Source organism: Vipera berus, assembly GCF_964194415.1.
Source record: "Vipera berus genome assembly, chromosome: 2".
Classification (NCBI taxonomy): domain Eukaryota; kingdom Metazoa; phylum Chordata; class Lepidosauria; order Squamata; family Viperidae; genus Vipera; species Vipera berus.
In genome coordinates, this window is record NC_138203.1 from 8,080,930 (window position 1) to 8,105,689 (window position 24,760).

Below are 24,760 nucleotides of genomic sequence, written 5' to 3' on the forward strand. Positions count from 1 at the left end.
CTCGCTTCACTGTTATTCTCTTTAATTAATCAGTGGAACGGTTTGCCTCCAGAAGTTGTGGGTGCTCCATCACTGTCAATTTTCAAGAAGAGACTGGACAGTCCTTTGTCTGGGATAATATAGGTTCTCTTGCTGGAGCAGAGGGCTGGACTAGAAGACCTCCAAGGTCCCTCCCAGCCCTAGGATTTTATGCTCTAAGTTTTTTTTGTTTTTTTTAAAATATCTTTAGATATATATATATATACACACCTCATGTCAGTTTCCCAAATATTCTCAGCACCAATCAATACGTTGGAGTTGCCACAATATTTTTCAGAGGATGAACAGGAGGAGGCTGATTAGGGGGGTGGGGAGCCCCACGAAGCTGGTCCCCAGCATTCACGAGAGGGAAGTGTCTCCTGGTTAAAAGGGGCATTTTTCAGAGAGGAAAAAGAAACCCATTGCACAGACATAAATAGCCATCAGATAAGCGCTCCCGACTGAGGCTGAACAAGGATAGCACCGAGAGAGCCAGACGTCACGGCCACAGGTCAAAAGAACGAACTGGAAAATGCAGCCAGTTCTACTTGGACCCATTCCCGAAGCCAGGTGGCTCAAAGGTCATAAATATCAATCTCACACTTGTCTCTAACTCTCCCCACCACCACCACCCCGCCTCCATTTCTACATTGACAATTACTTCTTCAAGTGATACTGGTTGGATTTACCACCATGGACCCAGCCAGGTTATTGAAGGCTACTGCTAAGCTTGTAAGCCGCCCTGAGTCTTCGGAGAAGGGCGGGATATAAATGGAATTAAAATAAAAATAAATAAATATTGTATTAAGCAGAATAACAGAATAACAGAGGTGGGAAAGACCTTGGGGGGGGTCTTTCTATTTCAACTCCCTGCTCAAGCAGGAGACACCACCACCACCGCATACTATTTGAAAGAAATGGAAAGACCACACTTGGAATACTTCATCCAGTTTTGGTGGCCACAGTGTAGAAAAGATGCTGAGACTCTAGAAAGAGTGCAGAGAAGAGCAAGAAGGATGATCAGGGGGCTGGAGGCCAAAACGTCTAAGGAAAGGTTGCTGGGATTGAGTATGTCTTGTGTAACGAAGAGAAGGGTGAGGGGTAACATGATAGCAGTCTTCCAATATCTCAGGGGCTGCCCCAAAGAAGAGGGAGTCAAGCTATTCTCCAAAGCGCCTGAAAGCAGGACAAGAAGCAACGGATGGAAACTCATCAAGGAGAGAAGCAACCTAGAACTAAGGAGGAATTTCCTGACAGTTAGAACAATTAACCAGTGGAACAACCTGCCTCCAGAGGTGGTGAATTCTCCAACACTGGAGGTTTTTAAGAAGAGACTGGACAGCCATTTGCCTGAAATGGTATAAGGTTTCCTGCCTGAGCAGGGGGTTGGACTAGATGACCTCCAAGGTCCCTTCCAACTTTATTATTATTATTATTATTATTATTATTATTATTATTATTATTATTATTATTATTATTATTATTATTATTATTATTATTATTATTATTATGAGAAGCAACCTGGAGCTAAAGAGAAATTTCCTGACAGTAAGATAACAAACAATAAATCAGTGGAACAACTTGCCTCCAGAAGTTGTGGGTGCTCCAACACTGGAGGTTTTTAAGAAGAGGCTGGACTACCATTAGACTGAAATCCTATAGGGTTTCCTGCTTGAGCAGGGGGTTGGACTAGAAGACCTCCAAGGTCCCCTCCATCTCTGTTATTCTGTTATTTCAATGGCTGCCCAATCTTTTCTTAAAAACCTCCAGGGATGGAGCACCCTACAACTTCTGGAGGAAAGCTTTTCCACTGATGGGTCAAGTGACGAAGGTTGAGAACCACAGCTTTAAGAAATTCCACTGGATGTTCTCAACCCATCTGGAATGTTCTGGATTTCATATGGAAGAACAAAGCTGCTGAACCAAATATTCGTGCCAGAGCAACTGTGTTCATCCAGGTAGCCCTCATATTCACTCTCATATTTGGACTGTCCTCATTACAGCTAGTCCTCATTTAGTGGCTGTTCAAAGTTACGGCAGATCTCTCCGAAGATATTTACCACACGTTATCCCACAGTCACATGACCCTATGTTAGGCGCTCAATAACTGACTACTTTTATGGCCATTTGCAGCGTTCCATCATCACATGACCATGTTTTGGGAAGACTTTGTGGGGCCCCCACCCAAAAATCCCCCCCGGCATTTACTTTCAGTTTCTGATAAAAATGGCCCGTGGGGATCCATTGCTTTGCTTAATGACCCTGTTGGCTTAGCGACCGCCACAAAAAAAGTGGGGAAAAACAAATCCAGACCTGCTTACCGGCCTCCACAGCTTACAAGGGGAGAAGGTCCATTATGGTCGTAAGTCAAGCACTTCGTGTTTTCTCACCTTTGCAGGCAGGAACCCCAATCCCAAGCTTGCTTGCCTGGTAATAATTTTGTGATTGAGTCCTGATGCGCATTTTATCCTTCGCTTCGGCAATCAGCAACTCAAAGGTCACTTTTGCTTGTCTCCCTTTGCATCACACAACAAGGGTTACACACAGATCCGCTCCATCTCTGCCCATGAAACATTAACTTTTACAACCAGGAAAACTGAGATACAAAGAAGTTAAGGTTATCTCCTGTGTGGAATCATGCATGGTTTTTAGCATGATGTTGGACCTGGCTGTTAATCTATATTCGTGTTTCTCAACCTTGGTCCTTTAAGATGGATGGACTTCAACTCCCAGAATGCTCCAGCCAGCATATGTGGACTTCAACTCCCAGAATTCTGCTGGTTGAAGTTCCTCTCTCTCAGTGCTTGCAGGTCTAGTCAAATGTTTCTCAAACATGGCCACTTTAAGATGGGTGGACTTCAACTCCCAGAATTCCCCAGCCAGCACAAGCTGGCTGGGGAATTCTGGGAGTTGAAGTCCACCCATCTTAAAGTGGCCAAGGTTGAAAAAAAACACTTGAGCTACAATTGTGGCATCAGATCTAGAAACGGCCCCTCTCTGTTGAAATTTATTTATTTATTAGATTGCTACTCTGTCTTTACTAGTAGTAGTCCTCAACTTGCAACAGCTCATTTAGTGACCGTTCAAAGTTACAACGGCACTGAATAAAGTGACATGATCATTTTCCACAGTTCCCATCTTCTCAGCATCCCTGTGGTCATGTGGTCAAAATTCAGCCGGTTGGCAACTGACTCATATTTATGACGGTTGCAGTGTCCCAGGGTCATGTGATCGCCTTTTGCGACCTTCTGACAGGCAGTGGGGAAGCCAGATTCATTTAACAACCGGGTTACTACCTTAGCAACTTCAGTGATTCACTTAACAACTGTGGCAAGAAATGTCGTAAAATGGGGCAAGATTCACGTAACAGCTGTCTCGCTTAGCAACATAAATGTTAGTTACCATTGTGGTCACAAGTCGAGGATTACCTATATTACATATCTAATATTCCTGCCTTCTCCTGTTTTCGCTACAACAACAACCCTGTGGGGTGGGACGGGTTAAGAGAGAGGCTTTCATGCTCAAGGCGGGACTAGAACTCTCAGTGTCCTGGTGATTGGCCCAAAGTCACCCAGCAGACTTTCTTACATAAGGCAGAACTAGTACTCACAAACTCCCAGAGATGGGTCCAAACGTTACGAAGCTCACTTTAATTTCTAAACTGGGATTAGAACTCCTGGTGATTGGCCAAAGTCACCCAGCTGGCTTTCATGCCTAATGCGGGACTAGAACTCAGCATCTCCTGATGATTGGCCTCAAAGTCACAAAGCCCACTTTAATTGCTAAGGCTGGATTAGAACTCAGAAAAAGGCGGATCAGTGCTGCCATCTAGTGTGAAGGAGACCACTTGGAAACCAACCTATATTTCAGAAAAGCTGCCCGGAAGAGAAATGTTGGGGCACCTCACTAGGGCAATTCCCATATCAAATAATAATAATAATAATAATAATAATAATAATAATAATAATAATAATAATAATAATAATAATAATAACAACAACAACAACAACAACAACAACAACAACAATAACAGCAGCAGCAGCAGCAGCAGCAGTAGTAGTAGTAGTAGTAGTACTAGTAGTAAAAAGTTGGAAGGGACTTTGGAGGTCATCTAGTCCAACCCCCTGCTCAGGCAGGAAACCCTATACAAGTGATGGCGAACCTTTTAGAGACCAAGTGCCCAAACTGCAACCCAAAACCCACTTATGTATCGTCGGGTGCCGGGTGGGTGTGGCCCATTGGGTGGGTGTGGCCATTTGGGTGGGTGTGGCCCATTGGGCTTCAGTGGTAACGGCAGACTCTTCTCCGCAAGCTGCATTGGCTTCCAATTGCCTTCCGGGTGAGATTCAAGGTGCTGGTGATGACCTATGAAGCCCTAAATGGCATGGGCCCGGGTTATCTTAGGGAGCACCTGCTGCCAGCATCAACTTCCCTTCGTCCTGTGCGCTCCCATAGGGAGGGCCTCCTTAGGGTGCCGCCGGTCAGGGAGTGCCGGCGGGTGATCCCCAGAGGGAGGGCGTTCTCTGTGGGCGCGCCTGCCCTATGGAACGATCTGCCTGTGGAACTCCGGACCGCACCTGACCTTCGTTCATTTCACCGGGACCTGAAAACCTGGCTCTTTGATCTATCTGGCCTGGACTGAGGGGTTTTAAGTTTTTAAACTTTGTTTTAATTTGTTGGGCTATTAATTAATTTAATTCATTTTAATTCTATTTCTATTTCAACTTTTATATTGTCTTTTAAAATTTTGCCCTGTAAACCGCCCTGAGTCCTTCGGGAATAGGACGGTATATAAAACTAAATAAATAAATAAATAAATAAATAAATAAATAAATAAATAAATAAATAAATAAATAAATAAATAAATAAATAAATAATTTTGTGTGCTGCCTGCATTCTGCAGGTGGGGCTTGTTTGTGCGGACCAGTTGCTGGCATGCTGCGGACCAGTACTGGTCCACGGACCAGCGGTTGGGGACCCCTGGTGGAGACTCTCCTGCTTGAGCAGGGGGATGGACTAGAAGACCTCCAAGATCCCTTCCAACTCTGCTATTCTATAATTTGTTAAGGTTATCCTGCCTGAGCAGGGGGTTAGACTATAAGACCTCCAAGGTCTCTTCCAGTTTTGTTATTCTGAAATATGTCAAGGTAATTATAATTTAGTAGCTGACCGACAGAAGTGATATATAGAGCAGGGGTCTCCAACCTTGCTAACTTTAAGACTTGTGGACTTCAACTCCCAGAATTCCTCAGTCCAGCTTGGCTGGCTGAGGAATTCTGGGAGTTGAAGTCCACAAGTCTTAAAGTTGCCAAGGTCTTAAAATTGCCAAGAATGAGCCAGCAGAGTATTTTGCGGGTAGCATTCCTTTAAGAGACTGTGTCTGAGGACAATTGCAGTTGGAATCTCCTTACTCACTTGAACCCTTTGAATATAACTGATTGTCTTGCATTCTGTATGCTCCCTGTATATTGTTGTTTCTTATTGTATATTAAACCATAAGTTTGTTGTTGTTGTTTTTTTTAAAAATATGTTTTATTGATTTTTAACATACACATTATTTGGTAAACATCGTGTTGTCTGGGTTAATGTTTAAAAAACAATAACAATTAATTTCTATAATTCTATAGTCCATATGATAGCATTCCTTGATTTCCTCTTCTTCCAATAATATTCTCCTTTGCCAACCTTAAATGAATACAGTTCTTATTTAAATAAATGACAATTAAATATAAACATTTTTCTCATGTTTCTGCAAGTAATAACCACATCAATATAAAGCTTCTTCTCCACTACAGTTTTTATATCATTCTAGTGTTTTATTAAAAAACAAACAACCCAGGTCCTCAAGCATTGATGGGCAGTGCAGAAATTGGATAAAAAAATAAAATAAAGTAAAAATATAAAATAAAGTAATAATAAAATAAAATAATAATAAAATAAGCTCAGTCACAGATATAGCCAGCCAAAGGATAAACTTGATCAACCTGAATCTTGCTTAGGTTCTTTTGAGATCTCCATATTCCAAGAACTCCATTGCATCATGACATCAGCTGGCCTCTATGAGGACATAAACAATTCTGTGATGTCATGGCCCCTGCGGACCGATATATAAACACAAAGTTGAGGAGAGGAATGTTGAAGAGAGTTGAGGAGAGGAGAGTTCAGTTAAGGACATTTGAGTTGAGTTGAGGAGAGTGGAGTGGAGCAAAGTGGAGGAGATTGGAGAAGAGTGGAGGAGAGTGGAGGACAGGAGAGTGGAGTGGAGGAGAGCAGAGGAGAGCGGAGGAGAGCGGAGGAGAGGAGAGTGGAGTGGAGGACACTGTTGGAGAGCAAAGGAGAGCTAAGTGGAGTTGAGGCAATTTGAGGAGAGGAGAGGAGAGGAGAGGAGAGGAGGCTAAGGAGTTTTTTTTATGAGTGTGGAAATCCATCAAGCAAAGAGTAGAAGTTTCCAAAATTTGGAAGATTAGAAGATCAGGTAAAACTGCACCTTGATTCTGCAGATTATCTCTCCTCCTATTAAAGATAATAGGGGATGGGATGGGATGGGATGAAATGGGATGGGGGGGGTGGGGGGGGTGGGGGGTGGTGGTGGAGTGGAATGGAATGGAATGAAATGGAATAGAACAGGACAGGACAGAATAGAACAGAATGGAAGAATTCTTTATTTTCCAAGTGTGATTGGACACACAAGGAATTTATCACGGGTGCAGAAGTTCCGGTGTACAAATAAAGAGCAGGTCAGAGGTCATAATTGTAGTTACAGTCATTAATCATAAGTTACAAACAACAATTGGTAAATCATAAAAAACCTGTAGGAGAAGGTAATAGGAAAGAGAAGATGAGAAAAGATGAGAAATGAGACAGTGCTGTGGGAATTAAGTGTTCAGCAGAGTGATAGCAGGAAGGAAAAAAAATTATATGTTTAGTTCTTTTGGCATGCAATACTCTATAGTGGCAGTCCAAGGGGACAAGGTGAAACAGTTTGTGTCCAGGATGTGAGGGGTCTGTAGAAATTTTCTCAGTCCTCTTTCTGGCTCGTGCAGTGTCCAGGTCCTCAGTGTAAGGCAGGCTGGTTGTGATTATTTTGTGTCCTAACTATCCATTGAAGGCTGTGTCTGTCTTGTTTGGTTGCTGTACTAAACCAGACAGTTATAGAGGTACAAATGGCAGACTCAATAATTCCTCTGTAGAACTGTATCAGCAGCTCCTTGGGCAGTCCGAGCTTCCTGAGTTGGCACAAGAAGAACATTGTTGTGCCTTTTTAACGATGCTTGTAATGTGAGGTGTCCATTTCAAGTCCTGGGAGATTATAGAACCCAGAAACGGAAAGCTCTCTGCTGTTGGTATTGTGTTGCCTAACATTGTAGGCAGGCAGACAGATAGAGAGATAGAGATAGAGATAGATAGAGATAGATGATAGATAGATAGATAGATAGATAGATAGATAGATAGATAGATAGATAGATAGATAGATATAGAAAGAGATAGAGATAGATAAGAGATAGAGATAGATAAGAGATAAAGATAGATAAGAGATAGATAAGAGATAAGAGATATAGATAGATGATAGATAGATATAGAAAGAGAGAGATAGAGAGAGATAAGAGATTAGAGATAGATAAGAGATAGAGATAAGAGAGAAAGATAGATGAGATAGAATAGAGATAGAGATAGATAGATAGATAGATAGATATAGATAGATAGATAGATAGATAGATAGATGATAGATAGATAGATAGATAGATATAGAAATAGATTAGAGATAGAGATAAGAGATAGAGATAGATAAGAGATAGAGATAAGAGAGAAAGATAGATAAGAGAATAGAGATAGAGATAGATAAGAGATAGAGATAGATAGATAGATAGATAGATAGATAGATAGATAGATAGATAGATAGATAGATAGATAGATAGATAGATAGATAGATAGAGATAGAGAGATGGAGATAGAGAGAGATAGAGAGAGAGAGATACAGAGAGAGAGACAGAGAGAGAGAGACAGAGACAGAGAGAGAGAGAGATGGGGGCACCAAGGATTCCTCATTTCAACCCAGAGTTACAAACCTTCTCATTTATTGGTAGGGTCTGCTTCACACTTAACGGCAGAATGGCCCACATGCTGAAAAAGCTGCCGTTCCCAAAGAAGAAGGAGAGCGATGACACCAATCTCCAGGTGAATCGCGAGCAGCAGCGGTGGGACCTCCAGGAAGCCCACTTCTCTGGCTCCCCTCACTCAGCCACTCAGCGAACCACGCAGGTCTTACCTCTGCTGGTGAAGTCTTCTGCAGCTCCAGCGGAGGTCAGGAGGAAGTCTCAGTCTCCAGCGCTGGGGCTTCCCGATTTGGGACTTAGGACAACCTTGAAGAGCTCTTCAGGGGCTACACAGGCTGAGGACAGGCAAGGCAAGAAAGAGCCCGCCATCTTGCAAAAGGCATCTGAGAAGGAAAAGTCCCAGAGGAGTAGACGTTCTGCAGATGTTGTCATGCCTTTCTATCCAGGTATATACAGTACAGAGCTGGGCTATCTATGGAACCAGCATAATAATAATAATAATAATAATAATAATAATAATAATAATAATAATAATAATAATAATAATAATAATAATAATAACAACAACAACAACAACAACAATAATAACAATAATAACAATAATAACAATAATAACAATAATAACAATAATAACAATAATAACAATAATAATAATGTTGGAAGGGACCTTGGAGGTCATCTAGTCCAACCCCCTGCTCAGGCAGGAAACCCTATACCATTTCAGGCAAATGGCTGTCCAGTCTCTTCTTAAAAACTTCCAGTGTTGGAGCATTCACCACCTCTGGAGGCAGGTTGTTCCACTGGTTAATTGTTCTCACTGTCAGGAAGTTTCTCCTTAGTTCTAGGTGGCTTCTCTCCTTGACTAGTTTCCATCCGTTGCTTCTTCCCCTGCCTTCAGGTGCTTTGGAGAATAGCTTGACTCCCTCTTCTTTGGGGCAGCCCCTGAGATATTGGAACACTGCTATCATGTCACCCCTCACCCTTCTCTTCGTTAAACTACACATACCCAATTCCAGCAACCATTCCCTATATGTTTTAGCCTCCAGTCCCCCTGATCATCTTTGTTGCTCTTCTCTGTATGCTTTCTAGAGTCTCAACATCTTTTTTACATCGTGGTGACCAAAACTGGATGCAGTATTCCAGGTGTGGCCTTACCAAAGCATTGTAAAGTGGTATTAGTACTTCACGTGATCTTGATTCTATCCCTCTGTTAATGCAGCCTAGCACTGTGTTGGCTTTTTTGGCAGCTGCAGCACACTGCTGGCTCTCCTATCACATCATCCCATCCCATTCAATCAGTCAATCAGTCAATCACTCACTCACTCACTCACTCAATCAATCAGAATAGAGCCAGAGGAGAACATTGATCTAATAGGTCCCAGGACTTGATCCAGCTTCAGAGCTCTTTCAGGGCGTTTATATGCCCCCTGGATACAATTCTTCATTTGTTTATTACAGAACATAGAACACAATCAAGTTGGAAGGGACCTCAGAGGTCTTCTAGTCCAACCCTCTGCTCAGGCAGAAGAGTCTATACCGTGTCAGACATGGTGGCTGTCCAGTCTCTTCTTAAAAACCTCCAGTCATGAAGCACTCACAACTTTTGAAGGCAAGCTGCTCCACTGGTTAATTGTCCTCACTGTTAGGAAGTTTCTCCTTGATTCCAGGCTGTTTCTCTCCTTGATTAGTTTCCATTCATGGCTTCTTATCCTGCCCTCTCATGCTTTGGAAAATAAGTTGACACCAGCCCCCCACTTCTTTGTGGCAGCCCCTCAAATGCTAAATCATGTTACCCCCCCAAGTCCATCTTTTCTTTGGACTGGCCCAGTCCAAAGAAAAGGAGGACTTGGGGTAACATGATCCAGTATTTGAGGTGCTTCCACAAAGAGGGGGGGGTGTCAACCCAGTTCCTGCAACCGTTCTTCAACAGGCAGGGGACATATGCTACAGACCCCCTCAGTCAAAAAATTTCAACCCGTAGGGTCTAGGAAGAGTGCCTTCTTTACCCCTGCCACTGTATTATGAAACCTCTTGCCCTCAGAGGTGACGGAAGACCCCATTCTCTTAGCCTTTTACAAAGCGGTCGAAACCTGGCTGTGCAGCTTTGTGTGGCAGGCACAAAGGTCCACACAATCTCAGGGCTGGCTGGTACCACGAGAGCCCTCCCTCTGCCTTATTCTCCAACGTTGAACGATCATCAATATTTATATACCATTATATAGTATACCCCCAGTATAGGGTCTCCTGATCAAACGGTGGGTTGGACTAGAAGACCTTCCAGGATCCCTTCCAGCTCTATCCTATTCAAAAACCTTGGGATTTTTATTGCTTTGAAATTTCACATTGTTGTAATCTGACCATTTTTTTAAAAAAAATAATAATCCTAAATTAATCTTAATTATTTTATGGCTAATTTTATACGTCGTTTTATATGTTGATTACACTGCGCAGTCTCCAGAGTTCCTCCTCGAGACGGGTGTCTGGGAAGATGAAATATACATAAATTCCGTACATAGATTTGGGGTCAAAGGCACTTAGATGTTGTGGTTAAGACACCAGTCCAGAAACAGGAAGATGGTGAGTTCTAGTCCCACCTTAAGCACGAAAGCTGGTTGGGTGACTTTGGGCCAATCACCAGGAGACAGTGAGTTCTAGTTCTGCCTTACATATGAAAACGGGCTGGGTGACTCTGGGCCAATCAAGAGAAAAGAAGAACCAGGGCTGACACGATAGTAGTGTTCCAATATTTGAGGGGTTGCCACAGAGAGGAGGGGGTCAACCTGTTTTCCAAAGTACCCAAAGGTCAGACAAGGAACATTGGATGGAAACGGATTAAGGAGAGATTAAACCTAGAACAGGGACGCGGTGGCTCAGTGGGTTAGGATGCTGAGCCTGTCGATCAGAAGGTCGGCAGTTTGGCGGTTCGAATCCCGAGTGCCGCGTAACAGAGTGAGCGCCTGTTACTCGTCCCAGCTTCTGCCAACCTAGCAGTTCGAAAGCACGTAAAAATGCAAGTAGAAAAATAGGGACCACTACGGTGGGAAGGTAACAGCGTTCCGTGCGCCTTTGGTGTCTAGTCATGCCGGCCACATGACCACGGAGACGTCCTCGGACAAGCGCTGGCTCTTCAGCTTTGAAGCAGAGATGAGCACCAGCCCCTAGAGTCGGAAATGACTAGCACACATGTGCGGGGGAACCTTAACCTTAACCTTTAAACCTAGAACTAAGGAGGAATTTCCTAACAGTGGGAACAATTAATCAGTTGAATGACTTCCCTTCTGAAGTTGTGGGTGCTCCATCGCTGGAGACTTTCAAGAAGAGACTGGACAGCCACTTGTCAGAAATGGTATAAGGGTCTCCTGCCTGAGCAGGGGGTTGGACTAGATGACCTACAAGGTCCCTTCCAGTGCTGTTATTCTGTAAAGATTCAGTCATGAAGATTTATTGCAAGCTTAAGCTCTCTATGAGAATCTGACCAGCTGGCCATTATAAGGGAAAGGGTCCATGACAACTCGCTACAGCCAATTTTCTGTGGCCAACTAGCCGAGGGACAACTCACTGAAATGGTGGAATAGAATCATGAAAGAAAGGATGGCAAAGGCATGAAATGTGAATGAGAAAAATTAAAATGATTTTTAAAAGTTTATTTTAAATAATCAAACTGCATTGTTAAATTTTCCTGTGGAGAGTTGTCCTGTTCCACAAGGGAGATAAGAAACACTGGAAGTTTTTAAGAAGAGACTGTGTTATGTATCCAGGTGAAGAGAACACATACACACTTACATAGCAGTCATCACCAGGGGGCGTTGAACTATAACTGTTTTGGCGGGAACCCAGGTTTCGGCGGGAAACAGTGGTTCAAACCGATTGGCCGGCTGCTCACCTGGCCAGGTATAAAAGGAGGGCAGGTAACCCCTATTCCCCAGTACAGTCACTTCCACGGAATAAAGACCTGCCATGCTGTACTCATCGTCTCGGCGTCCTTCCTGCTCTCCAGAACCCACAACACAACAGACTGGACAGCCGCTTGTCTGAAATGGTATAGGGTTTCCTGCCTGAGCAGGGGATTGGACTAGATGACCTCCAAGGTCCCTTCCAACTTTATTTTTATGATGATGATGATGTTTTTGATGATGATGATGATGATGTTGGGCTGGATTTAGATCTCTTGCGGATGCAAAGGGACTTGTGACTAATGACGCGTTGGACCCCTCCCTCAGGCTCAGCCTGGTCGTCCCCTACCTACACACACTTTTTTTTTCTCTTCGTTTTGAGAAGGTTTGTCCCGTCGAATTGTCCCCTTAATCCCAGTCTGTCTCTTCTTCTCAGAACTCTCCGACGAATGTTTTAGACCTTTATGGGAGAGCAAGAGGCCTCTGAAAGGGAGATCTGTCAAGGAAATATTAGAGATGATGGATGAGAAGGAAGTATTAGATACCATCCTGGACCACCTTCGTCCTTCCTTGCACGTAAGCAGATTGGTTTTGTGTTGGGGATTCCAGAGGCCCGTCAAGGAGAGATTGCTGAAGCAAGGGCTGTCTCCGTGGAGATAATTGGTGTCCCAAGGAGATAAATGGTGGTTATCGAACATTTGCTGAACTATGGGGCCTTTGGTGCTCTCTGAGCTTGGTTGTTTTCTTGCAGGCATTTCATAACCCAACTGGGTAGCATCGTCAATGCTAGTGAACGTGAAGCTTCCTCCCTGCTTATTCAGGACAAGCTACTGGGTATAAAGACAGAGCAAATGCCACTCCCTTCTAATACTGGGGATGTTCCTTAGTTGGGTCATGACGCATCCGCAAGAAAACAACCAAGCTCAGAGAGCACCAAGGACCCCATAGTCCGCCTCATTGTCCACCTTCCCTCCTCTTTTTCTCTCTCCTCCCTCCTTCTTTCTCCTTTTCTTCTCCTCCACTCTGTAAACCCTTGTAGCACTGATGATGTTCCTAGTTGGATCATGAAAAATCTGCAAGAAAAAAAAATCAAGCTCTGAGAGCACTAAGGCTCCACAATTCCCCTCCTGCTCCTCCTCCATTCCATAACCCCCTCCTCTCTTCCAACACTGATGATATTACCTAGTTGGGTGATGAAACATCCACAAGAACCAATCTAATAGAGTATCAAGGGCTCCACAGTCCTCCCTCCCTCCTCCTCCTCCTCCTCTTCCTCCTCCTCTCCATAACCCCCTACCCACTGTTCCAGCACCGATGATATTACCTAGTTTGGCCATGAAACATTTGCAAAGCTCAGAGAGCATCAAGGGCTCCACAGTTCTCCTCCTCCTCCTCCTCCTCCTCCTCTTCCTCCTCCCCATAACCCCCCACCCACCCTTCTAACACTGGTGATGTTGCTTAGTTTGGCCATGAAACATTTGCAAAGCTCAGAGAGCGTCAAGGGCTCCACAGTTCTCCTCCTCCTCCTCCTCCTCCTCCTCTTCCTCCTCCCCATAACCCCCCACCCACCCTTATAACACTGGTGATGTTGCTTAGTTTGGCCATAAAACAATTGCAAAGCTCAGAGAGCGTCAAGGGTTCCACAGTTCTCCTCCTCCTCTCCATAACCCCCCACTCACCCTTCTAGCACCAATGATGTTACCTAGTTGGGTGATGAAACATCTACAAGAATAATAATAAATAAACCTTTATTGTCAAAGTACAACATGTGTACATTGAGATTAGCTGAGCCTCCCCCCGTGCTCTCTCCCCCCAACACACAGTGACAGCAAACCCTCCATCCCACCACACTATGTGAACCAACTACACCACACACCGGCCTCCCAAGTCAATTCTGCATAAGATTATGTCCCATTTAAAAGCCTAACAGCCCACGGATAAAAGCTATTTTTCAGCCTGTTGGTACGGCTGGCTATATTCCTATATCTCCTACCGGATGGTAGGAGAGTAAAGAGATACCTTCCAGGGTGTGAGTCATCCCTGAGAATCTTCCTCACTCTTCCAAGGCAATGAGCCCTGGCGATGTCATCCAGTGCTGTCAGGGAACAGCCCACAATGTCTTGTGCTGTGCTCACTACCCTCTGTAATACTTTCCTATCCATGGCTGTCAGACCAGCATACCAAACCACAATACCATACAAGAGGACGCTCTCTATGGTAGACCGGTAAAAGAGGGTCATTAGCTGTTGTTCTACCCTGTTCTTCTGCAAGATCCTAAGAAAGTGAAGCCTCTGTTGGGCCTTTCTAGCCACCTGGGTTGTGTTAACTTTCCAGGTCAGATCTTCACAGAGGTAGACTCCCAGAAATTTAAAGGAGGAAACTCTCTCTACACAGTCCTCCCCGATGTAAAGTGGGGCAGGTTCCTCCTTTTTTCTCTGGAAGTCTAACACCATCTCTTTCGTCTTGCCAATGTTTAGGTGCAAGTTGTTGTTACTACACCATATGGATAGTTTTTGTACCTCCGCCCTATATGCTGTCTCATCCCCACCTGTAATAAGACCCACCACAGTTGTATCATCTGCGAACTTGATTATCGCAGATTGTTAGGCATATGGTGTTAGCCTACAATGTTGGGTTGAAAATATATTAACCATAATGCTATGACTTTAAGAAGTTAATTGGCCAATGGGTGTGTAAGTGTGCTCATGGCCATAAGAGGAAGCTAGGAACGTAGCTTCTCTCTCTCTCTGAATTCACTGATCTCTACTATTACTGTTTTTGCTCTGCTGTTGGTTTACTACTGTTGTAAACTTGAACTGTGTATTGACCTCTGGACCGGTAAGAAGACTTTGTATTTTGGATTGCTACTTGGACTGTTTATTTTTGACTGTGCATTTTTGTTTTTACACCACCTCAAAGTAAAATACTTTTTGCTTTTAGAACTCAGTGTATTTCTGTGTGTGACTTTTACTGCTCTCAGTGCCCTTCCTTGTCTGTGCAACTCTTTGGTAGCACAAGGAGACCTCTGCACAATAAATTCCTTAACACTGGTTATGGGCCCAGGCCTGTACTGAGAGTAAGTACACACAGTATTCCTAGCTGAGTTTGTGTTAGCTTTTTGGTGTAAAATGGCACAAGAACTGATGTCAGGCATCTCCTGGATAACCCGGTTGGATGGGACAAACTATGTTTCCTGGTCCACAAAATGCTGCTTGCTTTTGCGCAAGGAAGGACTATGGGCTGTTGTAAATAACCCACCAGATACTACTGCTTGGGATCCAGATGACGAAGAGGATGCAAAGAAGTTAGACAACTTTAAACAAAACAATGAGAAAGCTCTTTGCATTATTGGACTAACACTGAATGACCAGCAGCTTGTCCATATTCGTGGTGAGGAGTCTGCTGCTAGGTGTTGGGATGTTTTGCGAAGGCTTTATGTTCGTGGCAGTGTGGGTGCACATATACACCTTACACGTAAGCTGTTTAGGGCTCGTTTGCAGAAGAATGGAGATATGCTGACCCATTTAAATTACATGAAGGCAACTTTTCAAGAGCTTCATGAAAAGGAGCTGATTTTTTCAGAGTTGCATCAGGTCTACATTATTCTGTCATCTTTGGATGAGAGTTATGATGGGTATGTTTCTTCTTTGGAAGTCCTGACCAGAGAGGAACTGACATTGACTAACATTACTGGGAGACTGCTGGAAGAGTCCAGAAGAAGGCGTGACAGAGACCAGCTGAGAGAGACACAGCCACAAGAGGAGCAGCCATTCTCCACTGCTTACAACATCAAGAAATGTTATTCTTGTGGGGCTAGAGGGCATATAGCCAAATTCTGTAGGAAGTGTAAAAAACAGAATGTAAATAGCAGTGGGAAGGCTAAGAAGGGCATTGGTTTGGCTATTTCTGGTGAACCAACATCCAGAAATAATGAATTGTGGGTTGTTGATAGTGGGGCTTCACAATGCATTACTAAAGTGAAAAAGAGGTTTATTACTATGAAAAACAGCAACCAATATGTTTCACTAGCAAACGGTTGGAGGATGAAGGCCTCTGGTGAAGGTAATTCCTATTGTCCATTCATTGATGAACAGTTACCTATGTTATATATACCTAAACTAAGATTCAACTTGTTATCTGTAAGGGAATTGGTTAAGGTTGGGTTTGTGGTAACATTCAGAGGGGAGCAATGCACTATTGAGAGGAATGGAACCTGTGTAACTGCTAATTTGAAAAATGGTTTATTCATTCTCACAAGTAACCAGGTTAGTACAGTTAAAGCTAACTCAATATGTGAGAACAAGAAGCCACATGATGAATGTATACATTTATTGCATAGGCGGTTAGGGCATGTAAACTTTAACTCACTACGTAAAACAGTGGAATTAGTAGAGGGAGTTAAACTGAAGCCATGTAGTAAGTATTTGAATTGCAATGCCTGTAATCAGGAAAAGAGTAAGGCAACTCCTGCAAACAGGATAAACAGCTTCAAAACAACTGTACCTTTGGAAGTTGTGTTTGCTGATTTAATTGGACCCATGAAACCAAGTTTAGGAGGGTCATGTTATATTTTAAGTATATTGGACCACTACTCTAGATATGGTTTTTGTTATCTGCTTAAGTCAAAGGCAGATACTTTCCAACAATTTGCAAACTGGTTGAAGTTCGTGGAGAGAAAAACAAAGAGAAAGGTTCAGTGCATAATTACTGATAATGGTACTGAATTTACAAATAAGCGCTTTGTTGATATGCTACAATCAGCTGGCATTGAGCATAAACATTCAGCCCCTTATAGGCCTCAACATAATGCTTTTGTTGAGAGACGTGGGCAAACGTTACAAGCCATGATGAGAACCATGTTAAGAGATTCTGGCTTAACAGATAGACTGTGGGGGGAGGCAGCAAAATGTGCAAACCATGTTCTGAATATAGTTGTTAATACTTCTACTGGTAAAATACCATATACAATATGGCATGGTAGAAGACCAAACCTTGATTACCTGCACACGTTTGGCACCCCAGCTTGGGTCCACATTCCTGCACAACTCAGGAGTAAAGGCCAACATAGGGCTAGGCAATTATACTTCGTAGGTTACGAAGCTAACCATAGATCCTATCGTTTCTGGGAACGAGGCACAACTAATGTATATAACAGTGCTAGTGCAAAATTCCTTGAGCACGTTGGTTGGGATAGGTTAGAGCAAGAAGCTGTTAATACTGATCCTCTAGTGTTTGAGGACTCCTCTGATAACGTAACTAGTAATGATAATACATCTCCTGTAAATATAAAAGATGAAGAGGAGATAGGGGAGATAATAGAGGAATCAGAGGAAGGAAAGGAGTCTGAAATTCAAAGCCCTGTAATTCCTTGGCGTTCAATGCGTATCAGACATCCACCTGATCGCTATGAAGCTAGTATAATATGTCAAGTTAGTGTAGAGCCATCTAACTATGATGAGATCAGGATGTATCCTGAAAAGGAACAGGCATCATGGAAAGCTGCAATGAACAGGGAGTTGAAGTCTTTGCAGAATCTTAAGGTTTATCAGAAAGCAAAACTGCCACCTGGTGAGCAAGCTATAGGTTGTAAATGGATATATAAGTTAAAGAAGGGTGTAGACGGGACTGTAACCCATAAGGCACGTTTGGTTGCACAAGGTTTTGCCCAAACTACTGAGGATTATGACGAAGTGTTTACACCCAGTCTAAGGGCAACTACTTTAAGAGCAGCTTTAGTATGGGCGGCTAAAAACCAATATATGGTTACCCATGTAGATGTTGAAACTGCATATCTACATGCTCCATTGCAACATACTATTTATTTAAGAATACCACCAGGATTGACCAGTGATAGAGACCATGATTGTTGGGAATTAAAGAAAAGCCTCTATGGATTGAAACAATCAGGCTATGAGTGGAACAAATGTATAGTTAATGAGTTAAGTGCATTAGGTTTTGTAGCCAGTAATGCTGATCCTTGTTTGTTTAGAAGAGAACACAATGGAGTGTTATCTTTTCTTTTATTATTCACAGATGATATTGCAATAATAACAAAAACTGAGTTAGAAGCACAAACTATCATTTCAAGATTGCAAAATAAATTCACAATTAGAAATCTTGGAGAAATAAGCCACTATTTGGGGTTAGATATTGTGAAAACAAATAGGGGTTTTAAGGTGTCGCAAGCCAGTAAAATATCTCAGTTATTAAAGAGATACAATATGGAAATGTGTAAACCAGCTAAAACTCCGATGGCTATGGATTTCAAGGACACTAATGTTGAGAGTCCTGTATTTGATAAGACTATGTACCAATCTTTGATAGGAAGTCTTATGTATCTGAGTAATTGGACTAGACCTGATATTTCTTACTGTGTAAATCAATTAGCTAGGTACAACAATAATCCAACTGTTAGACACTGGCAATCAGCTAAACGAGTATTAAGGTATTTGAAGCAAACTATTCACTACTCGTTATATCTAGAGCCAAATCGTGAGTTAATCCTTACTGCATATGCAGATGCGAGTTTTGCCTCTGATTCAAACAGTCGTAAATCTACCTCAGGGTTGGCTGTAATGTTGGGTGATTCTTTAATTGGATGGAAGTCTATTAGACAAAAACACATAAGCTTATCTACAATGGAGGCTGAATTTTCATGTCTATCAGTGTTATGTACAGAACTGCTAGTGTACAAACAATTATTGTTAGATATGGGTTTAAATGTAAATGATCCATTTATTGTGTATGAGGACAATCAAGCTGCGATAAAGATGGCTAATAGTGCTGCAGTAAGAACAAGATCTAAACATACTGATCTTCGTTATTTAAATGTCAGACAATGTGTCAAAGATAAATTAATACAGTTAGAGTATTGTCCATCTGATGTAAATATTGCAGACCATTTTACGAAGGTACAAAGTGCTGTGAAACACAATGCTAATTGTGAAAGAATGTGCATAAGATTGTAAGAGTTATATATTATTCTACCCAAAGGGGAGAATGTTAGGCATATGGTGTTAGCCTACAATGTTGGGTTGAAAATATATTAACCATAATGCTATGACTTTAAGAAGTTAATTGGCCAATGGGTGTGTAAGTGTGCTCATGGCCATAAGAGGAAGCTAGGAACGTAGCTTCTCTCTCTCTCTGAATTCACTGATCTCTACTATTACTGTTTTTGCTCTGCTGTTGGTTTACTACTGTTGTAAACTTGAACTGTGTATTGACCTCTGGACCGGTAAGAAGACTTTGTATTTTGGATTGCTACTTGGACTGTTTATTTTTTGACTGTGCATTTTTGTTTTTACACCACCTCAAAGTAAAATACTTTTTGCTTTTAGAACTCAGTGTATTTCTGTGTGTGACTTTTACTGCTCTCAGTGCCCTTCCTTGTCTGTGCAACTCTTTGGTAGCACAAGGAGACCTCTGCACAATAAATTCCTTAACACAGATGATACACAATCATAAGTGTATAAAGAGTACAGGTAGGGGCTAAGCACACAGCCCTGTGGCGTGCCGGTGCAAAGCTTCAGGGGGGTGGACAAAGCAGACCCGACCCTCACTGTTTGTACCCGATCCCTAAGAAAGTCTTGAATCCAATCGCAGATAGCGGGGGAGAATTTCAAGTCAGTCAGCTTCTCGATGAGAATGCTCAGCAAAATGGTGTTGAAAGCCGAACTGTAGTCAACAAAAAGCATGATGTTACCTAGTTTGGCCATGAAACATTTGCAAAGCTCAGAGAGCGTCAAGGGCTCCACAGTTCTCCTCCTCCTCCTCCTCCTCCTCCTCCTCCTCCTCCTCCTCCTCTTCCTCCTCCCCATAACCCCCCACCCACCCTTCTAACACTGGTGATGTTGCTTAGTTTGGCCATAAAACAATTGCAAAGCTCAGAGAGCGTCAAGGGCTCCACAGTTCTCCTCCTCCTCCTCCTCCTCCTCCTCCTCCTCCTCCTCTTCCTCCTCCCCATAACCCCCCACCCACCCTTCTAACACTGGTGATGTTGCTTAGTTTGGCCATAAAACAATTGCAAAGCTCAGAGAGCGTCAAGGGTTCCACAGTTCTGCTCCTCCTCTCCATAACCCCCCACTCACCCTTCTAGCACCAATGATGTTACCTAGTTGGGTGATGAAACATCTACAAGAACCAAGCTAAGAGGGCATCAAGGGCTCCACAGTCCTCTCTCCTCCTCCTCCTCCTCCTCTTCATCTTCCTCCTCCCCATAACCCCCACTCACCCTTCTAGCACTGGTGATGTTGCCTAGTTTGGCCATGAAACATTTGCAAAGCTCAGAGAGCACCAAGTGCTCCACAGTTCAACCCTGAGCTACAAATATTCTTTTCCATTTGCTAAACTACAACCTCAGTTCTTGCACGCGCAGCCAACCAGCCAGTGGGGAGGGAGACTGGGAGTTGTACAGGTGGTCCTTAACTTACAACCTCAACTAAGCCCAAATTTTATGTTGCTGAGCAAGACATTTTGTAAATGAGCTTTGTTCCCATTTTACGACCTTTCGTGCCACCGCTGTTACTTGAATCACTGCAAAAGTTAAAGTTGGTAACATGGTGGTTAAGGGAATCTGGCTTCTCCCTTGACTTTGCTGGTCAGGAAGTTGCAAAAGGGGATCACATGACCCGGGACGCTGCAACCGACACAAGTACATGCCAGTTGCCAAGCATCCGAATTTTGATTACACGACCACACAATGGTCATAAGTGAGAAAAACGGTCAGAAGTCATTTTTTTTCCAGTTGTAAATTATTCCTCATAACTTCGAACAGTCACTAAATAAATGGTTGTGAATCAAGGACCAGAAACGTCTGGAGACAGGTTGTTTGCCTGTCCTTCCAGTCAAGAGGAAGCAAATCTAGGGTCTTCATCGGGACCGCTGTCCTCACAATTTGTGGCAGAGATTTTCCAACAGCTCCTCTCAAAAGCTATCTCAGCTTCAGCTGATGCAAGCCGTGATGGTCCTTCTTACGTGCCTCATGCCTGTCCCAGCTAGAAAAATCAAGTAAATTGTAAGAGGTATCCTGATGCAGAAGGGAAACCGATGCTTTCCTTGGAAACACACACACAAAAAACCCCATTCCTTCCTCTGCTCTTTCACTTTGTCACAATTTCTTTATTCTTGTTGCCCAAACAGATTTCTGCAGAGGCCAAACCGCCCAGGAAAAAAATAGATGGGTTTCCATCCCAGAAGTCTCACATCCAACAAAGTAGTTCCCACGTCTTGTCTCATGAGAAGGTAAATATGCTGAGGTTTTAACCCTTTGGGGGGAGTGGGGGGGTGCAATTGTCCTAGACACAACCTCGGAAGGGGACAACTCACCGCTGCCAGGGTAATTCAACAATTCAATTTGTTCAAATGATTTTTTTAAAAAAATATTTTAACTTTGGTCGTTTCACGTTTCGTTTTGGCACCTTTCCTTTAATGATTCTGTCCCACCCTTTCTTCGAGATTAGACAGACAAATGAATGACAGAAGGACAGAATTGGAAGGGACCTTGGAGGTCATCTAGTCCAACCCCCTGCTCAGGCAGGAAGCCCTATGCCATTCTGGACAAATGGCTGCCCAGTCTCTCCTGAAAAACCTCCAGTGACGGAGCACCTCCTAGAACTTCTGGAGGCAACTTCGTTCCACTGATTGATTGTTCTCACTGTCAGGAAATTCCTCCTTAGTTCTAGGTTGCTTCTCTCCTTGATTAGTAGTTGAGCACACATTGTCCATTTTTGATAATATTTTGTCCTCCTTTTCCTTTTCCCGACCCATTGGTGTACCCTCCCTACGATTCACTGACCCTTTTTCCAACCTTCAGATTTTGCTTTACAAATACTATGGGGTGAAACTACGGAATTCAAGACAGAAAAGCCTGGTCAAAGAACAACTCAAAAGACTTCTAGCTTTTTCATTTCAAGAAGAAACAGACAGAGAAGTGAGTGGAAGTGGGGGTTCTGCAAGGGCTGAGCCCTCCGACTTGGTGGGGCCCTTGGTGCTCTCTGAGCTTGGTTGTTTTCCTGCAGATGTTTTGTTACCCAACTAGGTCACATCATCCGTGCTAGAAGGGAGTGGGGTTTGTGGGGAGGAGGAGGAGGAGGAGGAGGAGGAGGAGGAGGAGGAGGAGGAGGAGGAGGAGGTGGTCTGTCTTTGGTGCTCTCTGAGTTTCATTGTTTTCTTAAAGAAGTTTCATTACCCAACTAGATAATTTCATCAGTGCTAGAAGGGAATGGGGTTACAGAGAGGAGGAAGAGGAGGAAGAGGGAGGAGTATAAAAAGGAGAGGAGGACTATGGGGACCTGTGGGGTTACAGAGAGGAGGAGGAGGAGGCTGGCTGAAGTGTTCTGGGAGTTGAAGTCCCCAAGTCTTAAAGTTTGGAGACCCTTATTTTTGACCATCCCCCGTGGACCACTCTTGTTTGGAGCAAAAAACTCCAGAATGTGGCTGACCCTCAAGAGAACAGAAGAGGTGGCTCCTACTTATGTAGCTTTCATCATAGAAGTAGCCTGCAATAAAGAAAGACGATTACGGGTAAAATGTTGAAATGTCCTAATTCACAAGCATCGCTTTGCTTAGGGAATCTCTGAAACCATCGGAGTGGCTGCGTTTTGCCATCTTCCTGAGATCCTGATAGCCCTGAGAGATATTGGCCACTTCGGACATGCAAAGACACCTGCTCTGCTAGAAGCCACCTTTGAGGTAAGGCCAGAGATGGGGTGTTCTGTACCAGCCTGCTACCGGCCCTGCAGAAAAGGCAGGGACAACCCCTTTTACAAGAAGGCAAGAGGCTGGAATTACACCTGCCAAATTTATTGCTACAAAATCAAACAAGACACGAACCAAGAAACAGGAGCTTTAAGAAACAGGAACTATCCAAGCGGTTGCCTTCAGCAAACCAGCCCTCCCACACATTCCCCTTAAATACAGTTCAGGGCGTGGCCTCTCTCTGCCTCCTTCCGAGGTGCCCCATTGCCTTCCTCTGTTTACTCCTGATTGACTGCCTCCTGCGTCAGATGTCCTTGAACAGGGCCAGCTGTGGGTCATCTTCATCCACGCTGTCAGGCTCACACAGCTGGGTCTGCGTCGTGACCAGATGAGAGGGGCCTTGCTGGGGGCTCTCATCAAGCTGTCCAATCCCCTCAGCAAGCTCTTCAACACCCCCCTCCTCCTCCTCCTCTAAGTCGTCCGACCCAACTGCCGAACCCACAGGCTGACCCTGAATCACAACACGGGGTTGCAAAGTCTGAAGCTCAGTACAGAAGAACGCTGGGGGATTCTGGGAAGGAAAGTCCAATGTGTTTAGAAATATTTATGCTCCAGGGTGTCTGGTCTCCTCAGACTCCGATCTCCAAGACCTGAGACCAGCACTGAGATTTGTAGGTGGTGGTAGTAGAACTTTTCCATCTCTATCTCCCGGAGGGCTATTTTGTAATGCTAGAGGAGACTGTGAGTTGCCCCAACAAACATCTCAAGTAGACCCAAAGGTGCTTTTTCAAAAGGCAACTGGACTTCGTTTTTCCTTCCTTTCACTTCTCATCCAAGAAGCTTCTTCTATTCTGACTGAGAAGGGGCTTGGACTGATGGACGATGGAGAATGAGTTGCTTATCGCTTCATCCCTTTTGGTGGTTGATGACCACTTCCTGGACCTCCATATGGAGGTGGGAAAGGGACCCCATTAGAGGCCAGACATGTGGACTTCCCAAAGACATCCTGTTGGCCATTTGGGATCCAGAATGCTGATCTAATAGGTCCCAGGACTTGATTCAGCCTCAGAGCTCTTTCAGGATGTTTATATACCCCCCCCCCCGGGTACAGTTCTTTCTCTGTTTATTCCAGAACATAGAACAAGCGAGTTGGAAGGGATCTCCCAGGTCTTCTAGTCCAACCCCCTGCTCAAGCAGGAAAGTGTACACCATTTCAGACAAATGGTTGTCCAGTCTCTGTTTGAAAAGCTCCAGTGATGGAGCACCCACAACTTCTCCTTAATTCCAAGTTGCTTCTCTCCTTGGTTCGTTTCCATCCGTTGTTTCTTCTCCTGGTGCTTTGGAGAACAGGTTGACTCGCCCTTGTCTTTGTACTCACAGGACCCACACTCTGTCTCTGAGAGGCAAATTCGCACAGCCTTGATCCTGTGCTATGGCCAAGCAGCCTTGGGAGCGCAAGCAGAGGACATGATCGCTTTAGTGGAACACATTGTCTCTGAGATTCTCTTCCAGTATTCAATGAGGAACAAGGTAGGCTGGCTTCCACCGACGCCTCCCTTAACAATGAGTTCCCCTTTTCTCGGAAAGGTGGGTGTCGTGTCACAGGTCTTCCCTCTGAATTAAAATGAAAAAACAAATCAAAACAAAGCCCAATGATTATGTTTCCAGGATCACGTCTCACTATTTGCCCTTTTTATTGCGAGAACAGTTATAATCTGGAGTCCTTAGCTTGGTTGCCTTCTTGCAGACATTTCATGACCCAGCTAGATAACGTTATCAGTGCATTGTGGGAAAGGAGGAGCAGGAGCAGGAGCAGGAGGAGCAGGAGCAGGAGAAGCAGGAGGAGGAGGAGAAGGAGGAGAAGGGGGAGAAAGAGAAACAGGACTGTAGGGTCCTTGATGTTCTCTGCTTGGTTGCTTTCTTGCAGATGTTTCCTTACCCAACTAGGTAACATCATCAATGCTAGAAGGGAGTGGAGTTTGTGGAGAGCAGGAGGAGGAGGAGGAGGAGGAGGAGGAGGAGGAGGAGGAGGAGGAGGAGAAGGAGGAGAAGGGGGAGAAAGGGGAGAAAGAGAAACAGGACTGTAGGGTCCTTGAT

General features: G+C 43.9%; 1 protein-coding gene across 1 annotated transcript in view; it reads left to right on the top strand.

Moving 5' to 3' along the window:
• Nucleotides 1-8,127: 8,127 nt before the first annotated feature.
• The window catches only part of LOC308661404 (maestro heat-like repeat family member 5), a gene marked incomplete at both ends in the record, with an annotated part of 59,038 nt that continues 42,405 nt past the window's right edge, over nt 8,128-24,760 (top strand). The window contains 6 exons of the mRNA XM_081316325.1: nt 8,128-8,518; nt 12,402-12,541; nt 21,107-21,208; nt 21,780-21,896; nt 22,535-22,657; nt 24,044-24,193. Of these exons, the coding sequence (XP_081172451.1) occupies nt 8,128-8,518; nt 12,402-12,541; nt 21,107-21,208; nt 21,780-21,896; nt 22,535-22,657; nt 24,044-24,193 (1,023 nt within the window). The remainder of the gene's footprint in view (nt 8,519-12,401; nt 12,542-21,106; nt 21,209-21,779; nt 21,897-22,534; nt 22,658-24,043; nt 24,194-24,760) is intronic.